The sequence below is a fragment of the Thalassophryne amazonica genome, chromosome 4 (assembly GCF_902500255.1).
Source record: "Thalassophryne amazonica chromosome 4, fThaAma1.1, whole genome shotgun sequence".
Taxonomy (NCBI): domain Eukaryota; kingdom Metazoa; phylum Chordata; class Actinopteri; order Batrachoidiformes; family Batrachoididae; genus Thalassophryne; species Thalassophryne amazonica.
In genome coordinates this window covers 129,266,829-129,293,561 of record NC_047106.1, presented here as the reverse complement: position 1 = coordinate 129,293,561, position 26,733 = coordinate 129,266,829, and the positions used below count along the sequence as shown (strand labels likewise).

At 40.1% G+C, this 26,733-nt stretch overlaps 1 protein-coding gene across 8 annotated transcripts in view; it reads left to right on the top strand.

The window, feature by feature from the left end:
• Positions 1 to 26,733, top strand: part of LOC117508726 (heterogeneous nuclear ribonucleoprotein L-like) — a 61,545-nt gene that overhangs the window by 27,547 nt on the left and 7,265 nt on the right. The window contains exons 5-12 of one of the 8 annotated variants that reach the window (XM_034168543.1): positions 3,118 to 3,214; positions 3,777 to 3,849; positions 19,127 to 19,159; positions 19,835 to 19,903; positions 20,209 to 20,453; positions 23,918 to 24,039; positions 24,302 to 24,503; positions 26,416 to 26,473. In XM_034168543.1, coding sequence (XP_034024434.1) covers positions 3,118 to 3,214; positions 3,777 to 3,849; positions 19,127 to 19,159; positions 19,835 to 19,903; positions 20,209 to 20,453; positions 23,918 to 24,039; positions 24,302 to 24,503; positions 26,416 to 26,473 — 899 coding nt within the window. Of the gene's footprint in view, positions 1 to 3,117; positions 3,215 to 3,776; positions 3,850 to 19,126; positions 19,160 to 19,831; positions 19,904 to 20,205; positions 20,454 to 23,917; positions 24,040 to 24,301; positions 24,504 to 26,415; positions 26,474 to 26,733 lie in introns of all 8 variants that reach the window. The other 7 variants (XM_034168541.1, XM_034168542.1, XM_034168540.1 and 4 more) reach the window with 7 other exon arrangements.

Genomic DNA, 26,733 nt, shown 5'->3' with positions numbered 1-26,733 from the left:
GTATGAGCTCAATCAGCTTTCAAGCTCAGACCGAAAACGTCACCAACCTATGACAAAAGTTAACGTTTTATATGTGTTAGTGTAAAACATGACAGATGGGAAGTTCACCAAATAGCCACACTACATGCAATGACTTCAAATCTGTACAGAGTGAGGTTTCATGAGGTGCTGTCATTTGGGCAAAAAACAACAAGCAGTCTTATTTCTTCCAGACATGGAGCTGTGCTTGCTCAGTCCTTTCTGCACTCACTGGACTCTTAAGCATGCCAGAATGAACAGCCAGACAACAACAGGAAAATAAATGACATGCAGAGGACAAATTGGCAAAAAAAAAAAAACAAACAAAAAAAAAAAACATGCAAGTAATGGCAAAGTTCTCCACCTGATAGCCCCTCAGTTTTGAACACGCCAAAAATTTCAGACTGACTTGGCAGACATCAGCTGACAAGGTGCCCATTTTGCGCATGGGAAAATTACTTTTGTCGGAAAAAAGAACACAAACGTATAGAATCAGTTCCTCATACATCTCCTTGATCAGTCATAATGTGACTTGGGCTTTGCCATCTAATTAATAATAATAATTAAGCCCATTTCAAGGCTTTTAAAAGTAATCTTTTTTTTTTTTTTTTTTTTTTTTTAACTGTGCTGTTTACAACCCCTGGCAAAAATTATGGAATCACCGGCCTCGGAGGATGTTCATTCAGTTTTTTCATTTTGTACAAAAAAAGCAGATCACAGACATGACACCAACACATCACTAGTATTTTGTTGCACCACCTCTGGCTTTTATAACAGCTTGCAGTCTCTGAGGCATGTACTTAATGAGTGACAAACAGTACTCTTCATCAATCTGGCTCCAACTTTCTCAGATTGCTGTTGCCACATCAGCTTTGCAGGTTGGAGCCTTGTCATGGACCATTTTCTTCAACTTCCACCAAAGATTTTCAATTGGATTAAGATCCGGACTATTTGCAGGCCATGACATTGACCCTATGTGTCTTTTTGCAAGGAATGTTTTCACAGTTTTTGCTCTATGGCAAGATGCATTATCATCTTGAAAAATGATTTCATCATCCCCAAACATCCTTTCAATTGATGGGATAAGAAAAGTGTCCAAAATATCAGCATAAACTTCTGCATTTATTGATGATGTAATGACAGCCACCTCCCCAGTGCCTTTACCTGACATGCAGCCCCATATCATCAATGACTGTGGAAATTTACATGTTCTCTTCAGGCAGTCATCTTTATAAATCTCACTGGAACGGCACCAAACAAAAGTTCCAGCATCATCACCTTGCCCAATGCAGATTCGAGATTCATCACTGAATATGACTTTCATCCAGTAATCCACAGTCCACGATTGCTTTTCCTTAGCCCATTGTAACCTTGTTTTTTTCTGTTTAGGTGTTAATGATGGCTTTCGTTTAGCTTTTCTGTATGTAAATCCCATTTCCTTTGGGCGGTTTCTTAAAGTTCGGTCAGACGTTGACTCCAGTTTCCTCCCATTCATTGCTCATTTGTTTTGTTGTGCATTTTCGATTTTTGAGACATATTGCTTTAAGTTTTCTGTCTTGACGCTTTGTCTTCCTTGGTCTACCAGTATGTTTGCCTTTAACATCCTTCCCATGTTGTTTGTATTTGATCCAGAGTTTAGACACAGCTGACTGTGAACAACCAACATCTTTTGCAACATTGCGTGATGATTTACCTTCTTTTAAGAGTTTGCTAATCCTCTCCTTTGTTTCAGTTGACATCTCTCGTGTTGGAGCCATGATTCATGTCAGTCCACTTGGTGCAACAGCTCTCCAAGGTGTAATCACTCCTTTTTAGATGCAGACTAACGAGCAGATCTGATTTGATGCAGGTGTTAGTTTTGGGGATGAAAATTTACAGGTTGATTACATAATTTTTTCCTCAGAATTGAGTGAGTCCATATTTTTTTCCCTCTGCTTGGTCTAAAAAAGTAACCGTTAGTGACTGCCACAATTTTTTTTTCCTGATTTCTTATAGTGTTTCTTAAAGCCAGAAAGTTGCCATTTGAAATGACTTTAGTTTTGTGTCATGTCTGTGATCTGCTTTTTTTCTACAAAATGAAACAACTGAATGAACGTCCTCTGAGGCCAGTGATTCCATAATTTTTGCCAGGGGTTGTAGTCATTAATCTTGGTATGTGAAGACTGTTGACTCCCTGAAAATACCCACATAGTGAATAAGTCTTGTAACCTATATATAAGAATTGTAACTAAAGTAGACATCAAAGTTGTACTGATTTATCAAATGGAATGTCCACTGTTGGATTAATAGGTTGTATATAAACATAACTGCTAACGGTGTGTGCAGTTCAGTGACATCCATTTTTCACCATCGCTCACTGGTCAGCATCCAGGTGTCACGGCTGCACAGTGAGCAGCATTGTCAAAGTAACTTTGAAAACTTTTTTAGTTGCTTTGTGCAGTTACTTCATTAGCAGCTTTCTGGAATTAGTTTATTAGAAGCTGCCTAAAACTTGCAACTAATAAGTAATGTAACTCGTAATCTAACTTGGTTACTCTTAAGATTGAGCAATCAGCAAAGTAACTTACTTTTGAGTACTAAATCTTAAAAATAACCAAGTTAGATTATGAGTTAGTTAACATTCAGCAGCTGCCGACAAGTTGTCCGCAGCTGCTAATGAAGTAGCTGTAAAATAAAACTGTATACAGTAACTAACTAATGAAGTAACTTTTCAAAGTTACTTTGGCAACACTGAGTGTGAGAATAGTCGCCCGCACCCTAAAGACTTCAACTTTTGTTCTCTTGCAGAGCTGTAGGGATCATCAAACACTTGTGACTTTGTCCTAACACGACACTGTTGGCTAAAAGCATGTAACATTACAGTTGACAAGAAAATGTCAAAAGTGGAGGTTTGGGGAGACGCCTCTTCTTGGGGCAGATATTGAAAGACAACATGGCACACATTATAAAAACAGGATACCAACTACCTAAGTATGGGATTGTATCCACCTTTTCATAGATTTCTTTTTGGGGAGAAACAAATGTTAATGACTGGTGGTAGCTTGTGTTTTGAATGTATGCATGCACCTGATTTTTATTTGTCCTTAATTTTATCATTACATTCGACTCTGTGCAAAGTGCACAGCGGGCCAAAGCATCACTCAATGGAGCAGACATCTACTCCGGCTGCTGCACGCTGAAGATAGAGTACGCAAAGGTAATGATGAAACCACTCTTAAAAACAAACACAAAATAAAATAAAGCCCAACTTTCATTCTTCAACAAAGTAGATGCACAAAACACAACACTGTTTACATTATTGTCCCAATTTAATGAAGACTGCTTATTTCAACTCTTGTATTTTATGCAGCCCTTAATTCTTTTGGGTTTGCTTGGAATGTCTTGTGTTCCTCAGCAGTCCTTTATTGTAGCCACTCATTCATGTTTCCATTGTATTATATTGGCTTGCACCTTAAGACAATACAGACAAGCTGACTGATATACTTTGAATAAAAAATTTTAAATCTGATTATGCTAAAGCATTAGCATCTGGAGGGCTAATAATTTGACCCGGATAGTTTTTGTGAAAAATAAGCATCCAAAATAAAACTCTGCTGTGTTGAAAATTCCTTTCCGTGTTAGGAACATTTTGAAGAAAATGGTAAATTTGGTTGGCGGGGGTAGGGCACTGATAATTTTATCCTCATCTGTAGAAGTAAATGGCTGCACATTTGATGCCACTCAAATTATTTTTGCTTTTTCCCCCTCTTTTCTCACAGCCCACTCGCCTGAATGTTTTCAAGAATGACCAGGATACATGGGACTACACAAATCCTAATGTGGGAGGCCCAGGTAAACCCTCACATGCCTAGAAAATGTTCCCATACATACCAACGCACACATCTGAACTAATATTCTTAGCACTCAAACTGCCACTGTGGGGAGTATGAGCAATTACCCCAGGTATCAATTACTTTGAAAACAAATGACTGTGGCATTTTGACAGTTCTGACTCTTGGTGGTCAGGATTCACAGAACAGAAATATTAAATTCCTGTATAAAGCTATAGGCCTGGCATGTTGGGATATTTGAAAATTGTCTTGTGCTCCATGGAATGGCAGGAACAATTTTGCTGATGGAACACAAACCTTCCACAAGAGCAAAGGAGGTTGAGGTTGCATCTCTAAAGGACTATTAGTTTTGTCTTGCGATTTTTTCCATCACTTTAAAAGTCCAGGGCCTGTATCTGTGAAGCAACTCAAAGAGCTCCTAGCTTAGCCTAAAATTTCCTGCCAAGAAATCCTAGCTGAAAAGGGAACCAGGAAGTATCTGAGCAAGGAGGGGACAAAAACTCCTATCTTTGTGAGGAGGCGAGATTGCTAGGTATAACGCAGTCCTCGAAGCTCTAAGAGCTATGATTGGTTGTCACGGAAAGGGGAGGAGAAATTTAAAAAAAGTGCTCCTAATCATGAATGGACAGTGAAATCGACCGATCATATAACCTGAACTGCATTAAGATGTGTAATCGCGAGGATGTTATGATGATGAAACTTAGCAAAATTAAATGAATTGTTACACAGCTTGAAAATGTTTGTATGTACATTATTCACATGCTGAATATCTGTATATTAAAAGCATGCATGAGTTTATTTAGTAAGTTCTTTGTAAGTACATAATATAATTGTAGATGCATTCAAAATACATGCATGGCACAAGAAAGCGAAAACATTTATTTCCATTGTGGTCCATTTAAGAATCAATTGACAAAATAGAAGTAATGATAAAAGAAAACTATTAAAAATGATATTAATAGTGTGTAAACAAGAACCTAGACAACTTATAAATACATTAAGACAGTAAATTATCATAAAACAAGTACAACAAATAGATCAAGCAGATAAGAGGGTCACTGTCATCTTACATATGGAGAACATCTCTCCTTCCTCTGTTTTTTCTTCTTAAGACACTCTTATGCCGTGTTCACACCGGGCGCGATCAGACGCTACAAATTCGTGGGGGTCGCGTGGCGACGGACCGCCTCCTTCGCCCGGTGTGTCGCTCTGCTTGGGTGGACTTTCGCTGTGAAAATTCGTCCCGGTGCGTCATCAAATAGGAGGAGCTTCCATTCCGCTCGGCGTCAAGTTATCATGACGGACCTTTCACACGGAGCGAGTTGTGAAAAGCTCCCAATACAGAAAGTATCATTATTTGCTGCAGGAGCTGCGTCTGGATGATGGCCGCTTTCAGCGTTCCGTTCCGTTCAGCTGTCCGTTCACGCGCGCACATGTAAACAATAAAAAAAAGAAAGAAACTCCGCTGCTTGCTGCTGGCTCTTCCCCCAAAAAACTCTGTCATAATTGTGTTTAGAAACCAGTCACCATTTGTTTTATTATACATCTGTGTAGTTAATTAATAAAATATTCTCCACACAGATGATTCGCTCGTGCGCGCACGTAAAAAGAAAACAAAAAAGAAACAAACTCCGCGGCTTGCTGTGAGGCTGCTCCTCGCTCTTTCCCAATAAAACTCTGTCATAATTGTCACCATTTGCTTTATTATACATCTGTGTAGTTAATAAGTAAAATAATCTCCATGGATGATTCCCTTGCACGCGCACGTACAATAAAAATAAAAAGAAACTCCGCTCCCCCTGCTGTGGTACTGCTGCTCGCTCCAAAAACTCTGTCATAATTGTGAAATAAAGGACAAAAGAGACATAAGTCGTGCTCACAGGCTGCTACCAGAGACAGAACATGTTCACATCTTCAGTCAAACTCCAGAATTCTCCACGTCACTACATATCCAGTCCCTGATTGGTCATCGCGGTGCGAAGAGACGAAAAAGTTCAGATTTTTCAACTTGGGGAGGAGGGCGACACGACGTGACGCGACGCAAAATCGCTTCACTCACGTCCATCGCGTTGCGCTGTGCGGTTTGGCGCCAAAACACGTCATTACATAGGAATTACATGGCAACCTGTGGCTGCAGTCGCTCGTGTCACGCCCGGTGTGAACGCGGCATTAGGCTTCTTAGAAATCCTCCTCCCTACTCTTACCAGTTTTGGCACCTTAGGAGCTCTCTTAAGGCTTAAGGTGCTTTGTGGACAACTTTCATCTTATCAAGGGAAAAGTCTAAGAAATATCTAAGAATTTGAGAAATTCTAAGATTTTTCTTAGAATAACGTCACAAGGGGCCATTTTTAGCCTTGGGCTGCTTCGTGGATATGGGCCAGCAATTTAAGCCTGGGTCCCACCGAATAATGAAGGATGAATAATGAGCCATGCAGCATGTTTTCTTTGCAACGAGAGGGTTTCTACAAAGTTCAAAGTTCTTTATTAGTTGTCGCCTTTCGGAGAAATTTAGTTTGGTGCATGAGGGGGCTCACCTGCACAGACAATATAAACAGGACCAGCCTTTACACAATAAAAGCCACAAAAATAAATATCACCAACAATAACATAAATAACCAAACATAACCTTGAAAATCACTATAATCAACTCAATATATACTACTAAAACCACACAGCCATTTACCACTCGCCATACAACTGAAAAATGTGCAAAATTTATCCTATGACATAAGTACAATTTAAGCTTATTCATTAATAAGCTTAATAGACAATGGAACAAATGAGTGTTTGTACCGATTACATTTGCACAAAGGAACACGATATCTCTTTCCCGAGTTTATCAAGGTGTACTCTGAGTGCAGAACATGTGAGCTGTCCATTAAGATGTTTTTTGCTTGTGTAATGGTTGCTCTGTCAGAGAGTTCTTGAAAACTGGGAGGAGTGTGGCCCATGAGCTTACCTGCAGTCTTTATAAGGGCATGGATCTATGCTTTCAATTTGACTGGAAGGTTTCCAGACCAGCTGGTGATACCATAGCGAAAAATGGACTCAGTCGTAGCTCTGTAAAAGTTTAGCATAATGATAGTTCTTCAACTATCGTGGGAGTTTCATGGCTCTGAGTGGCTCTTAGAGGTGTTATCTTCAGTTAATGAGGCTCCTCTCTGAGTGTGGCGCTAATTTCAAGAAGTTCAAAATTTAGCAACAACAGCGTGGGGCAGTTTGTGTACGAGTTACTGTGACAACTTAGAGGCATTTACATGGTGCTTACAAGTCTGCTAAAAGCCCATTATCCGTGCGCCTGGCAGCTATGCAGGACCTGAGAGGCTGTTTTTGGAGCAGCTGCCCTCTTGCGCACACAATTCCACCTGCTCCAGGAATGGACAACAGCAGTGCGCATGCAAAAGAGTGATTTTGCAGAAATAAACGGACAAACATAGTTTATAGTGGGATCACAGTGTGTGTGTGTTTAACCCCTTAACGCCTGAATTTATATAGCTGTATATAAAAAAAAAATGTTTTGTGTGTGTTTTTGCCTTTAAGTAGATGGTAAATGTTGAGATTATTAATTACACTTTTGCACAAAAAATAGTTATTTTGGTAATAATTTGTTATAATAATAATAATAATGGTATGTTGCAAATTTGCGACAGCAGGCATACTGGTCAGTTTGGTATGTTGCATATTTGAGTCAAATATTGTAGCATATGTGCGACAATAGGCGTTAAGGGGTTAAAGCCGCAGAAGAAATAAAGCCAGCAAGCTGCGGAGCCAGTGAGGAGCACAGAGGCGTCTCTCCAGGAACCTGTGGTTTGGTTCTAGCTGGTCTGGTGCATTACAGGTGGACGCTCCAGTATAGTCCCGCGGTACTGGAGCATCTATTTTTGGACTGCATTTAAAAATGTGACATCTTTAAATGCTGCTGTGAATCTGTGAATTGAAAACCCACACTTTAAAGGGACCAGGTGTGGGAGGGCTGGAGGTTTGGACCAAACCCATGCTTAAACATGCGCCAACATGGCACTATCACGGCATTACATGGCTTAGTGTAGCTGATGCAAGCCATTCGAGGCTCTGACAGGTCGGTTCTGGCTCACTAGAGGCTGCTACATGGCACATGCGGGGTACAGAGAGGCACCTTCATAGTGGATACGTGATAGATGAAAACGTGGGTCATTCGTCAAATAATTGCTGACACACCATTGCGTGGCTCATTATTCGGTGGGACCCAGGCTTTAACCCTTTAGTTATTGTGAATGTTAATTGTTGTACAAATGCATTTTTAGTGCAACTATAACTTCTATATCCTTTTGGGTCTAAGTACATTTCCAAACATATCAGTTGGAGTTCAGTTTAATTAGTTGGTCACACTTGGAAATAGTCAGTTTTGAGAAGTGCTTAATCTATGCAGATCTACTTTACTGTACCATACGCTTTGTTTTTCGCTAGATTTATATTAAACAAAGGATTTTTCACTGGCTTAGAAATGATTGTTTGTCTCCACGTTTATATTGGTGTATTTGACAAGAGCTATTTTGTGTGTGTGTGTAAATAGACCTGAAAATGCATATGATAATTACATTTTTTTTATATATATATAAACAATATATTTGGTTCACGGTATAAATTGGGCCGACGGTAGAGATTTAGACTCTACCGACCAATTGCGGTAATGCTTGTTGATGTCGTCATATTTTCCTCAGTGACTCTGAATGGCTGGAAAAGGCTGCAGTCAGTGCTTTGGTCACAGGCTTCATCTCCACCTCGGCAGATTAAAAGATCGTCTTATAAGATTGTAAAATTAAAAGCTATTTTAACCCTCTGGAGTTGCCTGACTGAATTCCAGCATGCAAAATCACATGATCAAATTAAGCAACTGTCCCATTAAATTCACCGAACTCAGTCTCTGTGTGTTTTAAAAGTGCACGCTTCAAGTTTTATACCAGTTTTTAAATTATGGTAATAGGCCTACTACGAGGGCTGTCCATAAAGTATAGGTCCTTTTTATTTTTTTCAAAAACTATATGGATTTCATTCATATGTTTTTACGTCAGACATGCTTGAACCCTCGTGCGCATGCGTGAGTTTTTCCGTGCCTGTCGGTGACGTCATTCGCCTGTGAGCACTCCTTGTGGGAGGAGTCATCCAGCCCCTCGTCGGAATTCCTTTGTCTGAGAAGTTGCTGAGAGACTGGCGCTTTGTTTGATCAAAATTTTTTCTAAACTTGTGAGACACATCGAAGTGGACACGGTTCGAAAAATTAAGCTGGTTTTCGATGAAAATTTTAACGGCTGATGAGAGATTTTGAGGTGATACTGTTGCTTTAAGGACTTCCCACGGAGTGAGACGTCGTGCAGCGCTCCCAGGCGCCGTCGTCAGCCTGTTTCAAGCTGAAAACCTCCACATTTCAGGCTCTATTGATCCAGGACGTCGTGAGAGAACAGAGAAGTTCAGAAGAAGTCGGTTTCAGCATTTTATCCAGATATTCCACTGTTAAAGGAGATTTTTTAATGAAAGACGTGCGGGCGGATTGCAGCATCGGCTTGCAGCCGCCGCGACGCTCCGCCACAGGAAAAACATCTCCGTTGGAAGCCTTAAGGACAAGTTGGAACATGTCCAGCTGTTAAACAAGTTCTCATATACTCACTCGACTGAAAGCCATCAAAAGCCGCCTGGATTTTACAAATGGTTATCAACACGGAGGACCCGTCCGCACGTCTTTCATTAAAAAATCTCCTTTAACAGTGGAATATCCGGATAAAATGCTGAAACCGACTTCTTCTGAAACTTCTCTGTTCTCTCACGACATCCTGGATCAATAGAGCCTGAAATGTGGAGGTTTTCAGCTTGAAACAGGCTGACGACGGCGCCTGGGAGTGCTGCACGACGTCTCGCTCCGTGGGAAGTCCTTAAAGCAACAGTATCACCTCAAAATCTCTCATCAGCCGTTAAAACTTTCACCGAAAACCAGCTTAATTTTTCAAACCGTGTCCACTTCGATGTGTCTCACAGGTTTAGAAAAAATTTTGATCAAACAAAGCGCCAGTCTCTCAGCAACTTCTCAGACAAAGGAATTCCGATGAGGGGCTGGACGACTCCTCCCACAAGGAGTGCTCACAGGCGAATGACGTCACCGACAGGCGTGGAAAAACTCACGCATGCGCACGAGGGTTCAAGCATGTCTGACGTAAAACATATGAATGAAATCCATATAGTTTTTGAAAAAAATAAAAAGGACCTATACTTTATGGACAGCCCTCGTATAACCTGAATTATGATTTAATAATTTCCGCAGTGTGTTCTTTGTGAATTTTATGATCATATTTAGCCCCGCGACCCAAACCCGGAAAAACGGTTGAGAGTGAGTGAGTGATCATATTTCGATTTGGTGCGCGTATTTGCAGAAAGTAGCAGTAAGCAGTCTCACATTCAACTGGGCTGATAGCTCCGTCTGGCCCAGGTGAGCAGAGGAAAAAAAATCCACGCCTTCTGCTCTATCATTCATGGAACCCCATGACATAAGCCAATCAGGATCATAAACCCATGTGGTAGCGTCTCTGAGGACTTTCTGGACAAAACGCCACCAAAAGCAGACAAATTAACACAGGCTCCTGCTGGACAGAAGCAGGAATGGCGAAATTAAATTATTCCAGTGCACAAAAATACATGTCTAACAAGTCAGAGAATCAGGTTAGAATCAATTTAGCTTTGCAAAGGGACTATATTGACCCATTCAGAAACTTACATTGTAACTTTCATTGTAACCTTTACACTTAAATTTATATCATGATATATACCGTTACCGTGAAGGGATTCAATTTATATCATGATATGAATTTAAATTCATATTGCCCAGCCCTAAAGCACCCTGTCAGCTGCAGCAGAGTCTTCTCTTACCTTTCACGCACAGTACTACAGATGGTGGTGGTGGTGGTGGTGTAGATCAAACGCAAGGCACTTTCACTTATGGTTTCATTTCTAAACAGACTAATTCCTGACAGTTGATCAACATTAACAGCGACTCTGTCATTTTTACAAAGTGAAAATATCGCACTTTTAAAGTAGTGCGGCAATTCTGAAGGTTTAGTGTTAAACCGGCACAAGTGCCACAAGGCATTATGGGTAATCAGTCATCACCACCACCCCCATCCCCGTCGAAATACATGGAACACTGCCATCTACTAGATGGGCGTGTGAATAGCAGCCAACGTGTGATAGGTGATCCACATGCTGAGTCACACTTCACAAACAGAATTTTCAGTTTTGCAAATGGCTTTTGTTTTTTGTTTTTTACAAATGGAAAATATGACATATTTACAAATGCACAGCTATTTGTAAAAACCAACATACAAGTTACAAATCAGAAATTTGTTTGTGGATCACAAAACACGTGTGCAAATCAAGGACTATTTGCAGATCACCCTCTGTGCATTTGCAGATATTGAGACAAATTTAACTCCATAAATAAGTGTCTTTTCACTTAAAGTAAAAGTTTTCATGTACATGCTGTCTTTAAAGCAGACACACTATCATAATCCATTGCAGCAATGCATTATGGGACCTCGGGGTTTGTGTGTTTTTTATTATTGTAGTACATGTTAGTTTAGCAGTGTTATTAGTGTTACAGAATTGTTGTGTTTTTATAGTTCAAGGAATGTAGTTTGGAATGTTAGTTTGGTGAAGAGTTATGTTGTGAGCTTGAGTGAAAAGGATGTTGCAATTTACCTTTTCTGCCAGTGTCTGGGCTGCTGTATGTTGAAAGTAAATGACGTTGTTGTTGTTGTTGTTGTTATATATGTGTGTATATATATATGTAGCAGCAGCCATCCCGTCCCCTTCTGCTGGGGGAGGGCTGAGTTCCTGGCTGTTACAAAATGGGCAACAGACAGGAATTAATGTTTTGGTTTTAGGGTTTGACCGTTTGGCCTTACTCACTATGCCAGCAAAAAAATGTTAGCGCAACTAATTTTAGCGGAAGCTACTTAATCCGCTGATGGTTCTCAAAGTTTTCTGAAAAGCTAAACCGCAAACGACAAAGTTAGCTTCGCTAATTAGTAATTAGTGGAACTGTGCCCACCTGTGTGTGTGCATAATGGCTATTCCAGACATGATGGTCTTTCCTTGATTATATATTTAAAAAAAATTAACTAGAGCATTGCGCTCATAGAGTGCAAACCTTCGCCAACACTAGTTTCAAATTCCACAAATTTTTACCTTGGAAAACATTTTCAAGGCCAAAGTCCTGTTAAAAGTGGCTTTTCATAAGATAAAATATAATACAAAATATAGATCAAAAGGGCTTTTCAATGTTAAAATCAAATATCCATTAATCCACGATACGGATCAGATGCGGATCAAATGTCTATTCATTGAGTGCTAGTTTGCACCTTCATTGTCACAAATGAGTGATTGAGGCACTTTATATTGAGATATAATACAAAATGTACACCAAATGGACTTTTCCCATATTAAATTCAAATATCCATGATCTGGATCAGACTTTGCCAGGCAATAGAGTGCCAGTCTGCACCTCACTTTCAAATATGAGAGTGGTTGGGGCACGTTTAATTGAGTTGTAATGTAGAATGTACATTAAATGGTGTTTTCAGTGTTAAATTTAAGTGGCCACAAAATCTGTAATCCCGATCAAACTTTATTGATAAAGGATACCATCCTACATAATGCTGTCATATATCGAAGAAATTCAATCTTTTTTGACAGTTATGAATTTTTGAAAATTTGTTCAGTGTTAAAGTATAGTGATTCTTCCAATTTTCCATTTTTACTGACTTTGACCTTTGATGTATGACCTTGAAAATTGAATCAGTTCTTTCCTATCAGGATCCTCTGCAAAAAATTTAATAACGATATATGAAATATTGTGGGTTACAGGCTGCTGACAAACATACAGGGTGAAAACATAACCTCATAACTTAGTCTGAGGATCTCATTAGGGCCCAAGGGTGTGCATCTTAATTGAAGTTGTTGTACACTGGGATTTATTTGTTTTATTTGTTTGTATTTTATTTATTTGTACTTAAAAGGAAATCTTACATATTTGCTTCAAGGGAACCTTGGCTCTCCATCACACACTCCATCTCCATACACGACAGCCTTACACAGATGATTTGATGCTGTTTGGTGGCTGTTGTGAGGACAGAATTGAGAAATGCCATTATAACAATAAACAGTATGTTCGTCATTCATTCTGCTGTTGCATTTATCACTTTCAAACACTTGTCCTTGGGGGAATGCAGTGGGGCCATTCGTGCGAGTTAAACCTTTTTTTTATACAGTATTGTTCAGAATAATAGTAGTGCTATGTGACTAAAAAGATTAATCCAGGTTTTGAGTATGTTTCTTATTGTTACATGGAAACAAGGTACCAGTAGATTCAATAGATTATCACAAATCCAAGACCAAGCATTCATGATATGCACACTCTTAAGGCTATGAAATTGGGCTATCAGTAAAAAAAAAAAAAAAAAAGTAGAAAAGGGAGTGTTCACCATAATGGTAGCATCTGCTGTTGATGCTACAAACTGCTTTTTCAGCAATCCTGTGAATCACTAAACTAGTATTTAGTTGTATAACCACAGTTTTTCATGATTTCTTCACATCTGCGAGGCATTCATTTTGTTGGTTTGGAACTAAGATTTTGCTCGTTTACTAGTGTGCTTGGGGTCATTGTCTTGTTGAAACACCCATTTCAAGAGCATGTCCTCTTCAGCATAAGGCAACATGACCTCTTCAAGTATTTTGACATATCCAAACTGATCCATGATACCTGGTATGTGATATATAGGCCCATCACCATAGTAGGAGAAACATGCCCATATTACGGTGCTAGCACCACCATGCTTCACTGTCTTCACTGTGAACTGTGGCTTGAATTCAGAGTTTAGGGGTCGTCTCACAAACTGTCTGTGGCCCTTGGACCCAAAAAGAACAAGTTTACTCTCATCAGTCCACTAAATATTCCTCCATTTCTCTTTAGGCCAGTTGATGTGTTCTTTGGCAAATTGTAACCTCTTCTGCACGTCTTTTATTTAACAGAGGGACTTTGTGGGGTAGTCGTGCAAATAAATTAGCTTCACACAGGCGTCTTCTAACTGTCACAGCACTTACAGGTAACTCCAGACTGTCTTTGATCATCCTGGAGCTGATCAGTGGATGAGCCTTTGCCATTCTGGTTATTCTTCTATCCATTTTGATGGTTGTTTTCTGTTTTCTTCCACACGTTTTTTGTTTGTCCATTTTAAAGCATTGGAGATCATTGTAGATGCACAGCCTATAATTTCTTGCACCTGCGTATGTTTTCCCCTCTCCAGTCAGCTTTTTAATCAAACTACGCTGTTCTTCTGAACAATGCCTTGAATGTTGCATTTTCCTCAGGCATTCAAAAAGAAAGGCATGTTCAACAGGTGCTGGCTTCATCCTTACATAGGGGACACCTGATTCACACCTGTTTGTTCCACGAAATTGATGAACTCACTGACTGAATGCCACACTGCTATTATTGTGAACACCCCCTTTTCTACTTTTTTTTGTTGTTGTTGTTGTTTGTAATAGCCCAATGTCATAGCCTTAAGAGTGTGCATATCATGAATGCTTGGTCTTGTTGGATTTGTGAGAATCTACTGAATCTACTGGTACCTTGTTTCCCATGTAACGATAAGAAATATACTCAAAACCTGGATTAATCTTTTTAGTCACATAGCACTACTATTATTCTGAGCACTACTGTATGCACAGGAACCAGAATAGCATTCCTGAAACTGCAAGCTAAAATGCGCGATGTCATTGGTTACTTTTTCGACAACAGCGAACTTTCAGTCAGTCAGAATCTCTGTAACATCGAAAGTCATTGAAACTACCCAGACGTGGACATTTTGATTTTCTGCAAGTTTTGGCCTGTCGAGCTCTGTCTTTAACATGGTTAAAATTACAGAAAGAGGATGAAGACCATGTTAAAGACTTCAATTGTGGTGTAAAAAAATAGGTTGAAGTGGACATGGTTGGAGCTGGACGTGGATGAGACAAAAGCAAGACTCTGTGAATTTGTCCGCAAGGTTGAGCTCCCCAGTAAAGCCATCTGCACGCTATGTTCGGATTTCATCAACAAAACTTTGGAAGAACAGTGCAAGACGACGAAACATGTCACCAGAGTTGATATTAAACAGACTAATCTTCCTGGATCCAGAAGAACGTGGAAGAGGCATAGCGAGCCCTAAAGCTTACAGCACTTGTACCAGTCAGCGACATCTAGTGCTCAGGTGCGTGTCCAATAATTGTATTCATGCAATTAATGTTTGCAATCACTGAAAGTTTTAAGTGTGGTGCAGTTATTTACACTGTACACATACTGAAGTGAAATTCAGGCCTGCAAAACCAGTGTTTGTATACGGATTTTCATGAAAATTTTGTTTCCGTGTTCCATTTATTTTGTCATATAAAACCGCTAACTTAAAAATATATATATATAAAATGGTTTTATTTTGACATGAAATGCACTTTTTCTTGAAGCGTGACCCTTTGGAGAAAAACAAAAAACCCTTCTGTGGTGTATAATGACAGGCAGCAGCCTCATTGCGCATTACTGCTGCCTTCTGTATCACTGTTAATAACGGTCCTAAATCGTCTCCATGAGTCCAGTGTCTTTCAAATTTAAAAAGCCTCTTACGTGACCTTATGGCTAAAATACTTTGTACAGAAACTTCTTTCAGGCCTTACAAGTGATTTCCTTCAGGTTTTACTCTTCAATAGATAAACCATTAAAAATACCAAGGTTTTGCCTGCATGCCGAAATCGGCAGCTTCAGTTTTATTTTTATTTTTTATCTTGGCAAATTTCATAGACTGCAGTACACAGGTGCACAAGATGTGTGCCTTTTTAATGACACTATGCTGTATATGCCTGTGGGGTTTTCATGCTGCCTGGCATTTAGTTGAGGTGCAAACTCACATGGTGTGATTTACTAAATTATTATGGTGCAATAATTTGTAAGCGCATATTTTCATGTAAATATTAAAGTAACTTTTGTACCACAAATATTGTGGTTTTGATAGGTTTTAATCTCTTAAAATGATTTGCACATCCTTGCATGAAGTTCCAGTATATTTCAAATATCATTGCAGGTTAAGTACAAACACTTGCAGAATAGTTTTGGCAGGTTCAGTGATACATATTTACTATGTACATAGTAAATACACAGTTCTGCGCACCAAACTGTAGTTTGGGGTTCCTGTGACTTAACAGTAAGAATTGTAACAAATTATATAGAGCTTTTGAAGGAGTCAAAGCACTAAACAAAATAAACTTCAATAATAGAATAAATGCCAATAATAGTTACATTGCAACAGTGCATAAAAATCCCAAATGAAAGAGCTGATAATGTATGAAAAAAGATGCGACTTATACTCCAAAAATATGGTATCAGTTGTGTTCTCGTGAAAGCTTTGGTTTCACCAGCATCTTCTGTTCCTGCCTTCCATATCGCACTCATAAATCCTGTAGGTTTATTAGGATTCTTTGGGTTAAATATTGCATCGACCTTGTTACTCAAAATGATTGAGATACTTTGATGCTAACCTGTATTTGAAATTTGTATGTCTAAAGCCTCAGCAGTTATTGAAATAATTTCCCTGCCACCAACACGGATCCTGGTCTCTTTAATGCTTGTCTATCGTGAGTAAGAAATTTTGTTAATGACCAACAGATGTGAAGTTTAGCAAAGGTATTCTCATCTCAAAATGGGCTTAATGTAAACTCACTGTTGGTTGTTTATTTGCATCAGACTTTGAGATGAAACTGTGATGTTGTAGGTTTGACTCATCTAAGATGTGACAACTTTGGCACTGACCAGCAGTAGTAGACAAGCGATCTGCACCACTGTGTAACATGTCCTGTTTCCAAGTGATCTCACAAACTCCAGTAAACATGCATGGGAATTGCTGGGAGGGAGAGTCAGATACACGCTGACACCACCACCACCACTCAGCAGCCATCTCAAGCATCCACTTCTCCATGAGGACACGACCACTATCGCACAGATGTCCCCACAAATAAAAGGGAATAAGCTACAAGACACTTCATCCATCCAACATGATGATGTAGGACTGATACCACTCATTGCTCATCTCTGCATTCCAACATAAGAGCCATGAAGACATGGGGTAGGGAGCTGATTTTTGGTATTTTGGGGGCACTGAGCTACACTTGACTAAACGTGCTCCTCCCACCCTTTTTTCCTTCATCACCCATTTTGAGATATGTGATTGAGACACTGAAGCAGGCCAAAGTTTGCATCACCTACAATCCTGCACCGTCCACACCAGCCGGAGACTGATACCAGTGAAGACACTTCATCCACCTAAACAGAAGTAGTGACACACCTCAGTACCACAGATGACCCATATTGACACTAAGCAGTCGATCAAGATCACACTTCCTGTACTCCACCCATTGCAAAGGTGGGCTGCATTATGCCTTTCTCACCACGTTTGATACGAAAGCAACACACGTAAAACTGCACATTCGCCAACATTTGCTGACGCCGTATCAACTGATGCAGTAGATGAATCACACCCTGACTCAAGCTGTAGCCAGTCACATTGGAGCCAACACAAGACAACTGATGAAGACAAGACACTGCTGACAACACCAAGCACACTCAGAGCCTGGTCAGGCCTATTGGGTTTTACCTTTATGTTACCTCCCACATGGAATTCAACTCTTCTCTCTTGCTTTTTCTCCTGACCTTTTCTCCATCTGATTTTCTGACTACATGCATCCCTCTCTAGCTATCCATAGTTTTCAGTGCAGCTTCCTTTTTCCTAAACATTTAAAGTCTCTAGAACCTGTGTAACACCTTCCATGTGATGCAGGTTTGGCAATTTGCGGCTAAGAGGAGCCAGCTTCCCAACTGAAATGTGCTGTGTGGCAACCTCAAGGCCTACCAGTGGGTGCTAAGGAGAGTACTCCAAAACGGAACATAATGGATGGAAACTCCAGCCCAGTGACAACCAACCAATGTGTTTCACCTTGTTGAAACCAGCAATCGGTCCTGAGGTGGAGAATTGTTTCCCCAAAGAGGAAATGGATGAGAGTATGGAATGAAATTAATTGAATGGAAAGTGGTGGAACTACTTCAGCAAATGTCTTCCTCCCACAGTTTGTAAGCATGCAGTAAGTAAATTCGCGACCCTCCTCTGGAAACATAACCCCACAGCACCACATAACCTAAAGCCTGCATCCAACATTTTTTCCCCATACAGGCTTAATCTTTCTTTGTGGAAGGGGAGAATGGTTGCACTTCTGCCAAGGCTTGTTTTTGCAAATGTGGCACAAAATGGCTGTTCACGATGTCACTTTGCGCCCGTTCGAAGGCTATAGCCACCGTGAATTTTGTGCATGCACCGGAATGTTTCTCTGAGCTTGTAATAAGACACAGGGAGATGTGGACTGTTTGTGTTTTTCTTTAAAAAAGTTCATGAGTTCTGATTATTTTCTGACACGTGTGATTGTTTTGATGACTACTATTAAAGATAAATAGCAAATTTACTCTTGTAATGACTTGTGTATTGCTATACATTTGAGTATCTTGTAAGAAAGTCTTCAAGCCCATAATTATTTGGAGTACCAAACTGTCACAAATACAGCTTTTAAAACCAACATCTAGTCCCATAAAACCACTCATCTGAAGTCTGAGGAGTATTAAGTTCTCTGTACTGTAATTTTAGAGGCCAGATGACCCTGCCTGATCACCTTCCCAACTACCAAGGATGTTTCTTTCCTCTCAGCCTATAATTGGCTGAAGGAGTTTTATCATCACCCTGCTGATTGGGCAGCATCAATTTTGTTTTTTGTTGTTTGTTTTTTTTTAATGATTACTCTTGAATGGAGAGGCCTGGGGTCACCAAAGGTGTATCAGGTAAAGACCTCAGTCAGGTTTGAATATTGGTGACCTTGAGGTCGGTCAAGGGCACAGGCCACAGGGTCTTGTTAACACCACAGGAGTTCTGCCACCCAGGGATTTCACTGCCATGAAAGCTAAGGGGTACCACTGGCAGCTGCCAGCATTTTGTAAGTAGTTTTTGTCAGCATCTATCCTGAAACCCTGGTCAGATGAGCACAGATGGCTTTCTCACAAGAACAGTTCAGTTTTAGTCTCCTGAATAGCTAATTCGGAGTTTAGATGCTTGCTGCAAAGATCTGTAACTCTTATGAATCTGATTAATGTGGCTTCCCTTCTGATTGTATATGATTGTGTACCTGTGCAGATGGTGATGCAGATGGAAATGGGAGCAATGCAGGTCTGTTTGTGTATTTGTGTTCAAATTTTACTTTACGTTTTGCCATTTGTGACCCTTGCTCCGAGTGAACTATTACCTTTTCATGTCCTAGATGAGGGATAGGAACAGAAGGTCTTTATTTTACTTCCCATAGTGTGTCAGTCCTCCATGGCACTCATTTACCCATCCTTAATCTAGATAATCAGCATCCATCTTGTGTGTACCAATTCTACCTTTTCTGCTTCATAACCCAACTGTTGGGTGTTTTGGGGTTATTTAATTGAAAACTGAAAAGGTCCATCTGTTACATCTCCATCCCTGCTGCTCCACATCCCTCAGCTGTTTTCAGTAGAAAAGGTCATTTTCAGGACTAAATAATCCTGCCTCAAGTGTGAACTGGCAGAAGGCTATACATACATGTCGACTGCACGTCTTCAACACAATTGTCTTTTTAAAATATTGATGCTTGATTTGACAATGGGTTGTTTATTTAGCGTGCAGTCAGTTGTACCATATTTCAACATGTTTAAGAACAAAAGAGGATTTGGAAATTTCAGCTTTTCTTGGCATGATTTTTTTTTTCTAACTTAAAATTCTCATATTGCATCTGTTAATGTGGAAATTGCAGCCGCTCTTGTTTCTCGTCATTCTCTTGCTTTCTTTCTGTACCTCTTTCTCTTCCCATGCTCATAGAAGATGTCGGTGCAAACCCCAACAAGCGCCAGAGACAGCCTGCTCTGCTGGGCGATCACCCTCCAGAGTACGGTAAGGCTCTAACGCAACTGGGGAACAAGAAAATGCACGCAAACAAGTGCAGGTCTTTAAAAAAATATAAAAAAAAAGCTAACAATAATTGCACATACTGCCTTTTTTTAATTAGGAAGTGGATAAAAATAGCTTTTTTGTAATACCTGAAATGCAATTTGTATTAAGTTGCTTTGTACATTTTCAGTAAGTACGTACTCCACACAGTGGCAGTTATGTGGTGCGTGTTTATACAGTTGAGGTGAAATTGTGTTAGAACGTTTTAAAGCTGCCATCTTACAGTTTGCTGTGCTGTTCATCAGGAGGTGGTTACCATGGTTATGATGACAGCTACGGCTCCTCACATTATGAGAGTCACCGCATGGGCCAACAAATGAGAGGGCGTGTTGGAAGAAACTATGGGCCTAGCTATGGACCCCCTCCCCCACCACCTGGCGAGTATGGTGTGCAGGCAGATTCTCCTGTCCTCATGGTGTATGGTCTGGACCCGGCCAAGATGAATGCAGACAGAGTTTTCAATATCTTCTGTCTCTACGGAAATGTAGAACGGGTTAGTATCTGATAATGAAAACTTCCCTATGTAGTGATTCTTATTTCTTTTTAGTGATTTATTAAACACTTCAGAGTGGCTATCGTGCTAAGAACATGCGTGTCCCCCAACCCAAACCAGTGACCTCACTTGATGGTCTCAGTAATCAGTGCCTCTCAGCTCAGTGATATAAATTATTGTGGAGCTGAAGTGAACTCTATAAAGGGGGTTGCAGTGGGTCATTGATCATCTCCAGTTTCAGAATGTTTGTTTAAAAGCAGCATCAGAGTAGTAAATGGTAAGCAGTGAAGCAGCTGAACTTGACCTCATCTATCGGACTTTGTCCCTGTTCTTGAAGATCTTGGGGTCGCTCTGCTTGCATGTGTCTTTCAGTAGACACCTCATGAATTTATCATAAACAAAAATATCCATATTTGCATGGCATTTTTGAACTGATCAAAAATTGCATCCTGGTTCACAAAATCATCACTAGTACGTGGTAACGTCCAGGTGTTCATAGGACTTAACAGCTTTAATCATGTTCATATGTCTTTAAATGGGATATTTCTAGATAGTACAGGTTGAAAGTTGTTTGATCATGCTTCATTGGGATTACAAATTTGAAACTGAAGCAGAGTTTTGGAGGTTCTGGCTGAGGGCGCATCTCCTTCCTTTTGTTTTTGGCTGGGTTGCCAGGTCTGCACTTTATAAGCCAACCAGTTGCCAGGTCTGCACTTTGCAAAAACAGGATGAAACTGTCTAATCTGGCTTGACTCCTAACAGGCTGGTTTATACTTTGTTGGATCGTGGGCGATCGAAGTAGAACAGCGCCCTGTGGAATAAATGGGCTGCAAGAGCCACTCCTCAGACATATTTTGGACGAATATACGCTTAATGCTTTGTCCCCCATGCCAACAGAGCAGCTGGGAACCACTGAGGGTGCGCATTCAGAATGAGACAGTGGTCTATTGCGTATTCCAGACATACTTCCCATTCAGTACCCTATTGTTTGTATGTTTCCATTCATTTTCTATACCTGCTTACACCAACCAAGGGTCACAGGGTGGCTGGCGCCTATCCCAGCAAATATAGGTGTGAGGTGGGCTACACTCTGGACAGGACACCAGTCTATTGCAGTACCACATATACACAAACACACTCAGTCTGGCTGCCACAAATTATTATTTTGATAATCAGTGGCTTATCTCATCAGCATGCAGCTATCGTCTTTGAATGTTGCTATTGTTTGTTATATCATTTAATGAATTCATTATTTTGCTATGTGTTGTTCTAATACATTCATGCCAATAAAGCAAATTGAGACAGCGAGAGAGAGAGCCTGACCTTCTCAAAGGTTGTATCATATTTCTTTTCCGTCATTGTGGTGAAGTGAAATTGGTCTCATGTCAGTCACCAGCATGTTCAAGACTGCTTCACTCGGGATATTTGCTTGCCGACGTGCATGTTGTTGGCTTGGTAACACATTTGTCTATTGAAGGAACGTTTTTTTGCACTGCAAGGTAGCGTTATAAAACATTAGCGTTACCACATTTCCTATTCAAACATGACATCGCTGTTATAATGTTATTAGTTTACCATTCAGCCACCATAAGCTAACGTTGCTATCTACTGCTGAAGGCTAGGCTAACATTAAACATCTAAAAAAAAAAGTGTTCAGTCATGTACTAACATGTTGTAATTTTCATATTTATCATGCACCTCACACAGGCTGGCAGACATTCTGTTGAACAAACTGGCTCTGTGTAATTTGTCCAGATCAAGGAGAGTGTCCCCAGTGGCCACATATTTCATGTTACAAAACATTTTTCCTGCTTGAAGGATGTCTGAATATTCTTACTTTTGGTCAAAAGATTGAAGAAATATAAAAAGGGAGAGACATGAGTCCTTCCTTCAAAGGTTGTTGAACAGAGAGCACAGCCCAATGTCGGTGATGAAATAAATATTTCACAGTAGTCAAACTAAACAGCACTGACATTTTCATAAAAGAGATTAATCATGTTTTCAGGTGGATCATCTGAACCTTAACTTTTTCAGTTTTTCTATTCAGCCCAAATATTCTGTTTGAAAGCAAACAGTGACCACAAGTATTAAGTAAATGTTGACTGCTTGTTTTATTATATGTTTTTAAAAATGTCACATTTTGGTTTGCTAAAAGGTACAGTGACTTAAAACATAGTTTGGGCTTTATTAATCTGCATTTACATTTTGATTTTCTTCTAATGTCTTTAAATATTTTTTCATGTTGGATGACATGAGTGAAATGTGTGTTTGAGGATATCTTGGGTATTTTTACCTCCGCCAAGGAGGTTATGTTTTCGGTCGCGTTTGTTTGTCTGTCAGCAGGATAACTCAAAACGTTTTGAATGGATTTTGATGAAATTTTGTGGAGTGGTGGTTGGAAATGACAAGAGGAACAAGTGATTCAATTTTAGTGGTGATCCAGATCACGATCCGGATCCTGATGCTAAAGCGTTAGCATGTCTATAGCATTTTCAATGTTAAAAGCTAGCATTAAGCAGTTGCAGCTGATGTTCGGGTGCATTTGTTTTCAAATTGTAATATTTCTTTATTTTTGTTTATATATTAATAATCTAATGATTATTATATACAATTTTAGAGAAAGAGACAAAGAAATAGATCACTGTGCCAAGGAGGGAATCTCTTTAGGGTCAGTGACCCTATGGCCTTGTTTAGAGAAGTGTTTCATAAATGTTAAAAAATTCATATATTTGCAGTTTAGTTGAATAATAAATAGAATTTTGTCTCATTTGTTTTTGTCTATAAGCACATGCAATATCAGTATATGTGCTCAGATGACAGTAGCTTCTGGGAAAGGTGCAAGTTGCAATCAACTGTGATGCCAAGCGCTAAGGATACATGCTATCCAGTCACAGCAGATGGAACTTTTTTTTTACTACTGAGCAAACACCATTGTTAGACTTTTCGAGGTTCAATGATTCCACGGCGTGTAGATGTGGTGGTGTCGGTGACCCCATGGCCTTGGCGGAGGTTTGCACTGTCTGAGTGCTTCTAGTATCATCATCTTCATCTTCTTCTTCTATCTTTATTTTGTGTGTGCCTACAGCTAGAAGAGACCCTTGAGTTAGAACAGTTGTCTCGTGGCACACGTATGTTTAGCAACTGATCCAGGCGTAGCGTTAGATGTCATCTGTGTGGAAGAGGAGTTCATTTGGAATAATATGCATTTCTCCAGTCACTTTCTCTTATTGTACCTCCAGGTACAAATAAACAAAGGCACATAGAAATGAAGCAGTTGTGTGATGCCTGGTTGCAGTTTAGAACTCTAGAATTTACCCAAGAACAACAGCTGATAAATGTCAGCCCCCAAAATAGATGGACATCTTACACACCCTCACTGCCAACATATCTCAGGTCCTGTACTTAAGAGTTGTGTATTTGGTTAGGAAAGTGGTTAATCTGGTCTATCTTGCTGCCTCCTACAGGTGAAATTTATGAAGAGTAAGCCAGGCGCCTCCATGGTGGAAATGGGAGACTGCTACGCTGTGGATCGAGCTATCACGCACCTCAACAACAACTTTCTCTTTCAAAATAAGCTCAATGTGTGGTGAGTCCAAACCCATCCAAAAGTTCTAATGTGGCAAGAAGGTAACAGGAGGCTGTTGTGTGCAGAAGTCCTTTTAACTGATGTGGATTTGGATGACTGTGTGACAGAATCAACACACACAGCACATAGCATTTAAAATGTGCCAGTAACTGCCAAATCAAGATCTCACTTTCTTTGTGTACACAAAGATCAGGATTCTTGTCCCTCCCCCAAATTAATAATTATTTTTGACATTTTCATGCACTTATTTTTACTCTAACAGTGTATCAAAGCAGCAAAGCATTGTACCTGGGCAGTCTTACGAGCTGGAAGATGGTTCAGACAGTTACAAAGACTTCCATAGTTCCAGAAACAACCGGTTCACCTCCCCAGAACAGGCTGCGAAAAACCGCATCCAGCACCCCAGCAACGTGCTGCACTTCTTCAATGCCCAACCAGATGTCACTGCAGAACTCTTCTCTCAGGTCTGTAAAAACCATCACAGGGAGAACTCAATGAACTGTTCCCCCTTACACCCACCCTCCAAAAAAGAAAAAAAAAATTCTGCATACTTTTCAGTTCCTGTTTCACATGAATTCTCTAATGCAGCCATTCCCAAACTTAAGGACTGTTGGGCTCACTTTGAAATGTGACATTAGTCTGGGGTAGTGGTGCTCTGATTGATCGGACACCAATCATTATCAGCCGATTTCCGTTAAAAAAAAAAAAAAAAAAAAAGATCGGTGTCTACCGATCAATGCGCTTCACTGCAGATCACAAAAACCGATCACCTGTAGCTCATACTTTCAAACAGTTGGTGGCAGTAATGCACCATGTTGGTTTGCAAACCACCAGTAAACTCAAAAGAAGGTCCTGTGTACAGTAGAGGTGGGCGATACAGGGAATTTTGGTATTGATCCGATACAAAGTAAATACAGGTCCAGTATCGCTGATACAGATACTTTTTCATATTTAAGCTTCATAGATCCAAAGGATCCAAAAGACCTAGGATAGAATTTCACCAAACATTGTACGTGACAACAAAACACTTTATTATCACAATCAATATTTTTATTTAAAAAATATCACTCAACACAACTTAAAATAAAATCTCCTGAGGTAAGGGCTGACAAACCACAATACAAGGGTGCACTGCTCTGTGTTGTATGACACAGCACAGCGCTGCTCTTACAGACAGAGAGTAGACTTTCATGAATCTGCGTGCACAGCAGTCAGTGCGTGTGAGAGAGGAAAAAAGCTTGAGTATCGATCTTTTTACATGAGGATCGTTCAATATCAATACCAGCGTTGGTATCGATATTAGGATGTATCCGCCCACCTCAAGTGTACAGTGTTGTGCAGGCACGCGGCAGCAAACCCCAGCACACGTCTGCTGTGTGGAACGTTTATACGGTCTGTGAGAGCAATGGAACGTTTGCGTCCTTGTGGGTGAAGTACAGTGAAACGCTTCAATAAAACTAATTTCTCAGATATTTGTAGAACAAACACTTGTCTGAGTACAGTGAGTTTTCAAGGCTCACAACAGTGAGACGGCAGCTAACGCAGCCCAAGCTTAACACTCGCCCGTATGAGTGTAACATTCAGAGGTTTAAGCAAATAACTTGAAAAATAATTTAATTAATCGGGTTAGATGACCAGGCTTTCTTAGGGGTAGAAGACACCCGGTTCCGCTGACTGCTCTCTCACTTGCTACCGGGACGTAAAGAAAGAACAGTGAGCACGTGTTTTTCTTGACAATGCACAACAGAGTAGCTCATGCACAAAATGGAAGCCATGCTCTGGGGTATTTTTGATTTAGTTAACTTAATGATCATTTATTTGAATAGAATCTGCATTTGACTTTGTATATATCCCTTTTTACTTGACAATATTTGATTGATGTGATGTTGTGAGATGTATTGCCTTGTATTTATTTGACTTTCTGCACTTTTTGTTTTCAATCTGTTAAAGATTGTGTTACTGGTGGCAGGTAAATTTAAGTGTTTTTCAGTAGTCCTTTTGACTGAATAGTTGCCGCATTGTGCCTGCAAGGTTTTTGTGTGTTTGTCCTTGATGGGTTAAGTAAAATATGTTTTTGTCTGAATTAAGGTGATTTATTTTATTTTTTTTTTGATAGCCAGCACAGTAGCACTCATCATAACTAAATCGCAAAAATTTACAGCCAATCCATGTGATCAGTATCTGTGATCGGCACTGAAGGCTGATCGGTATTGGAATCTGCTGCGTGAACCTGATTGGAGCATCCCTAGTCTGGGGCCCTTCAAAGCAGTGTCCTCATAGCCCACCTGCAGTACCTTTGTGGTGGGCTGCAGCCCACACTTTATAAAGCACTATTTTTTTTTACTATTTTAATTTTTTTCCCCTTCACCTCTGTAGATTTGTGAAGAAGTTGGTGTCAAGCCCCCCGTCAATGTCAAGCTGTTCACAGGAAAGGGTAAGCTGCTTCCACTGTTACATCTAACCACACCATGACCACCACTCTCATAAATAAGGACTTGCTGCATGTGGGCCATAAACATGACTACAGATACCTGAAAGACTTGTATTTAAGTACTTCCGATGTACCGGACCCCAGCCCTGAGACTTGTTCCTTTAACCTCATTTCCACTGAGTGGTCTGGGTCAGTATGGCACACTACTTGTGCTTTTCCACATCCAGATTCAGGCTGTCCATGACAGCTCTGTTACTTTTCAG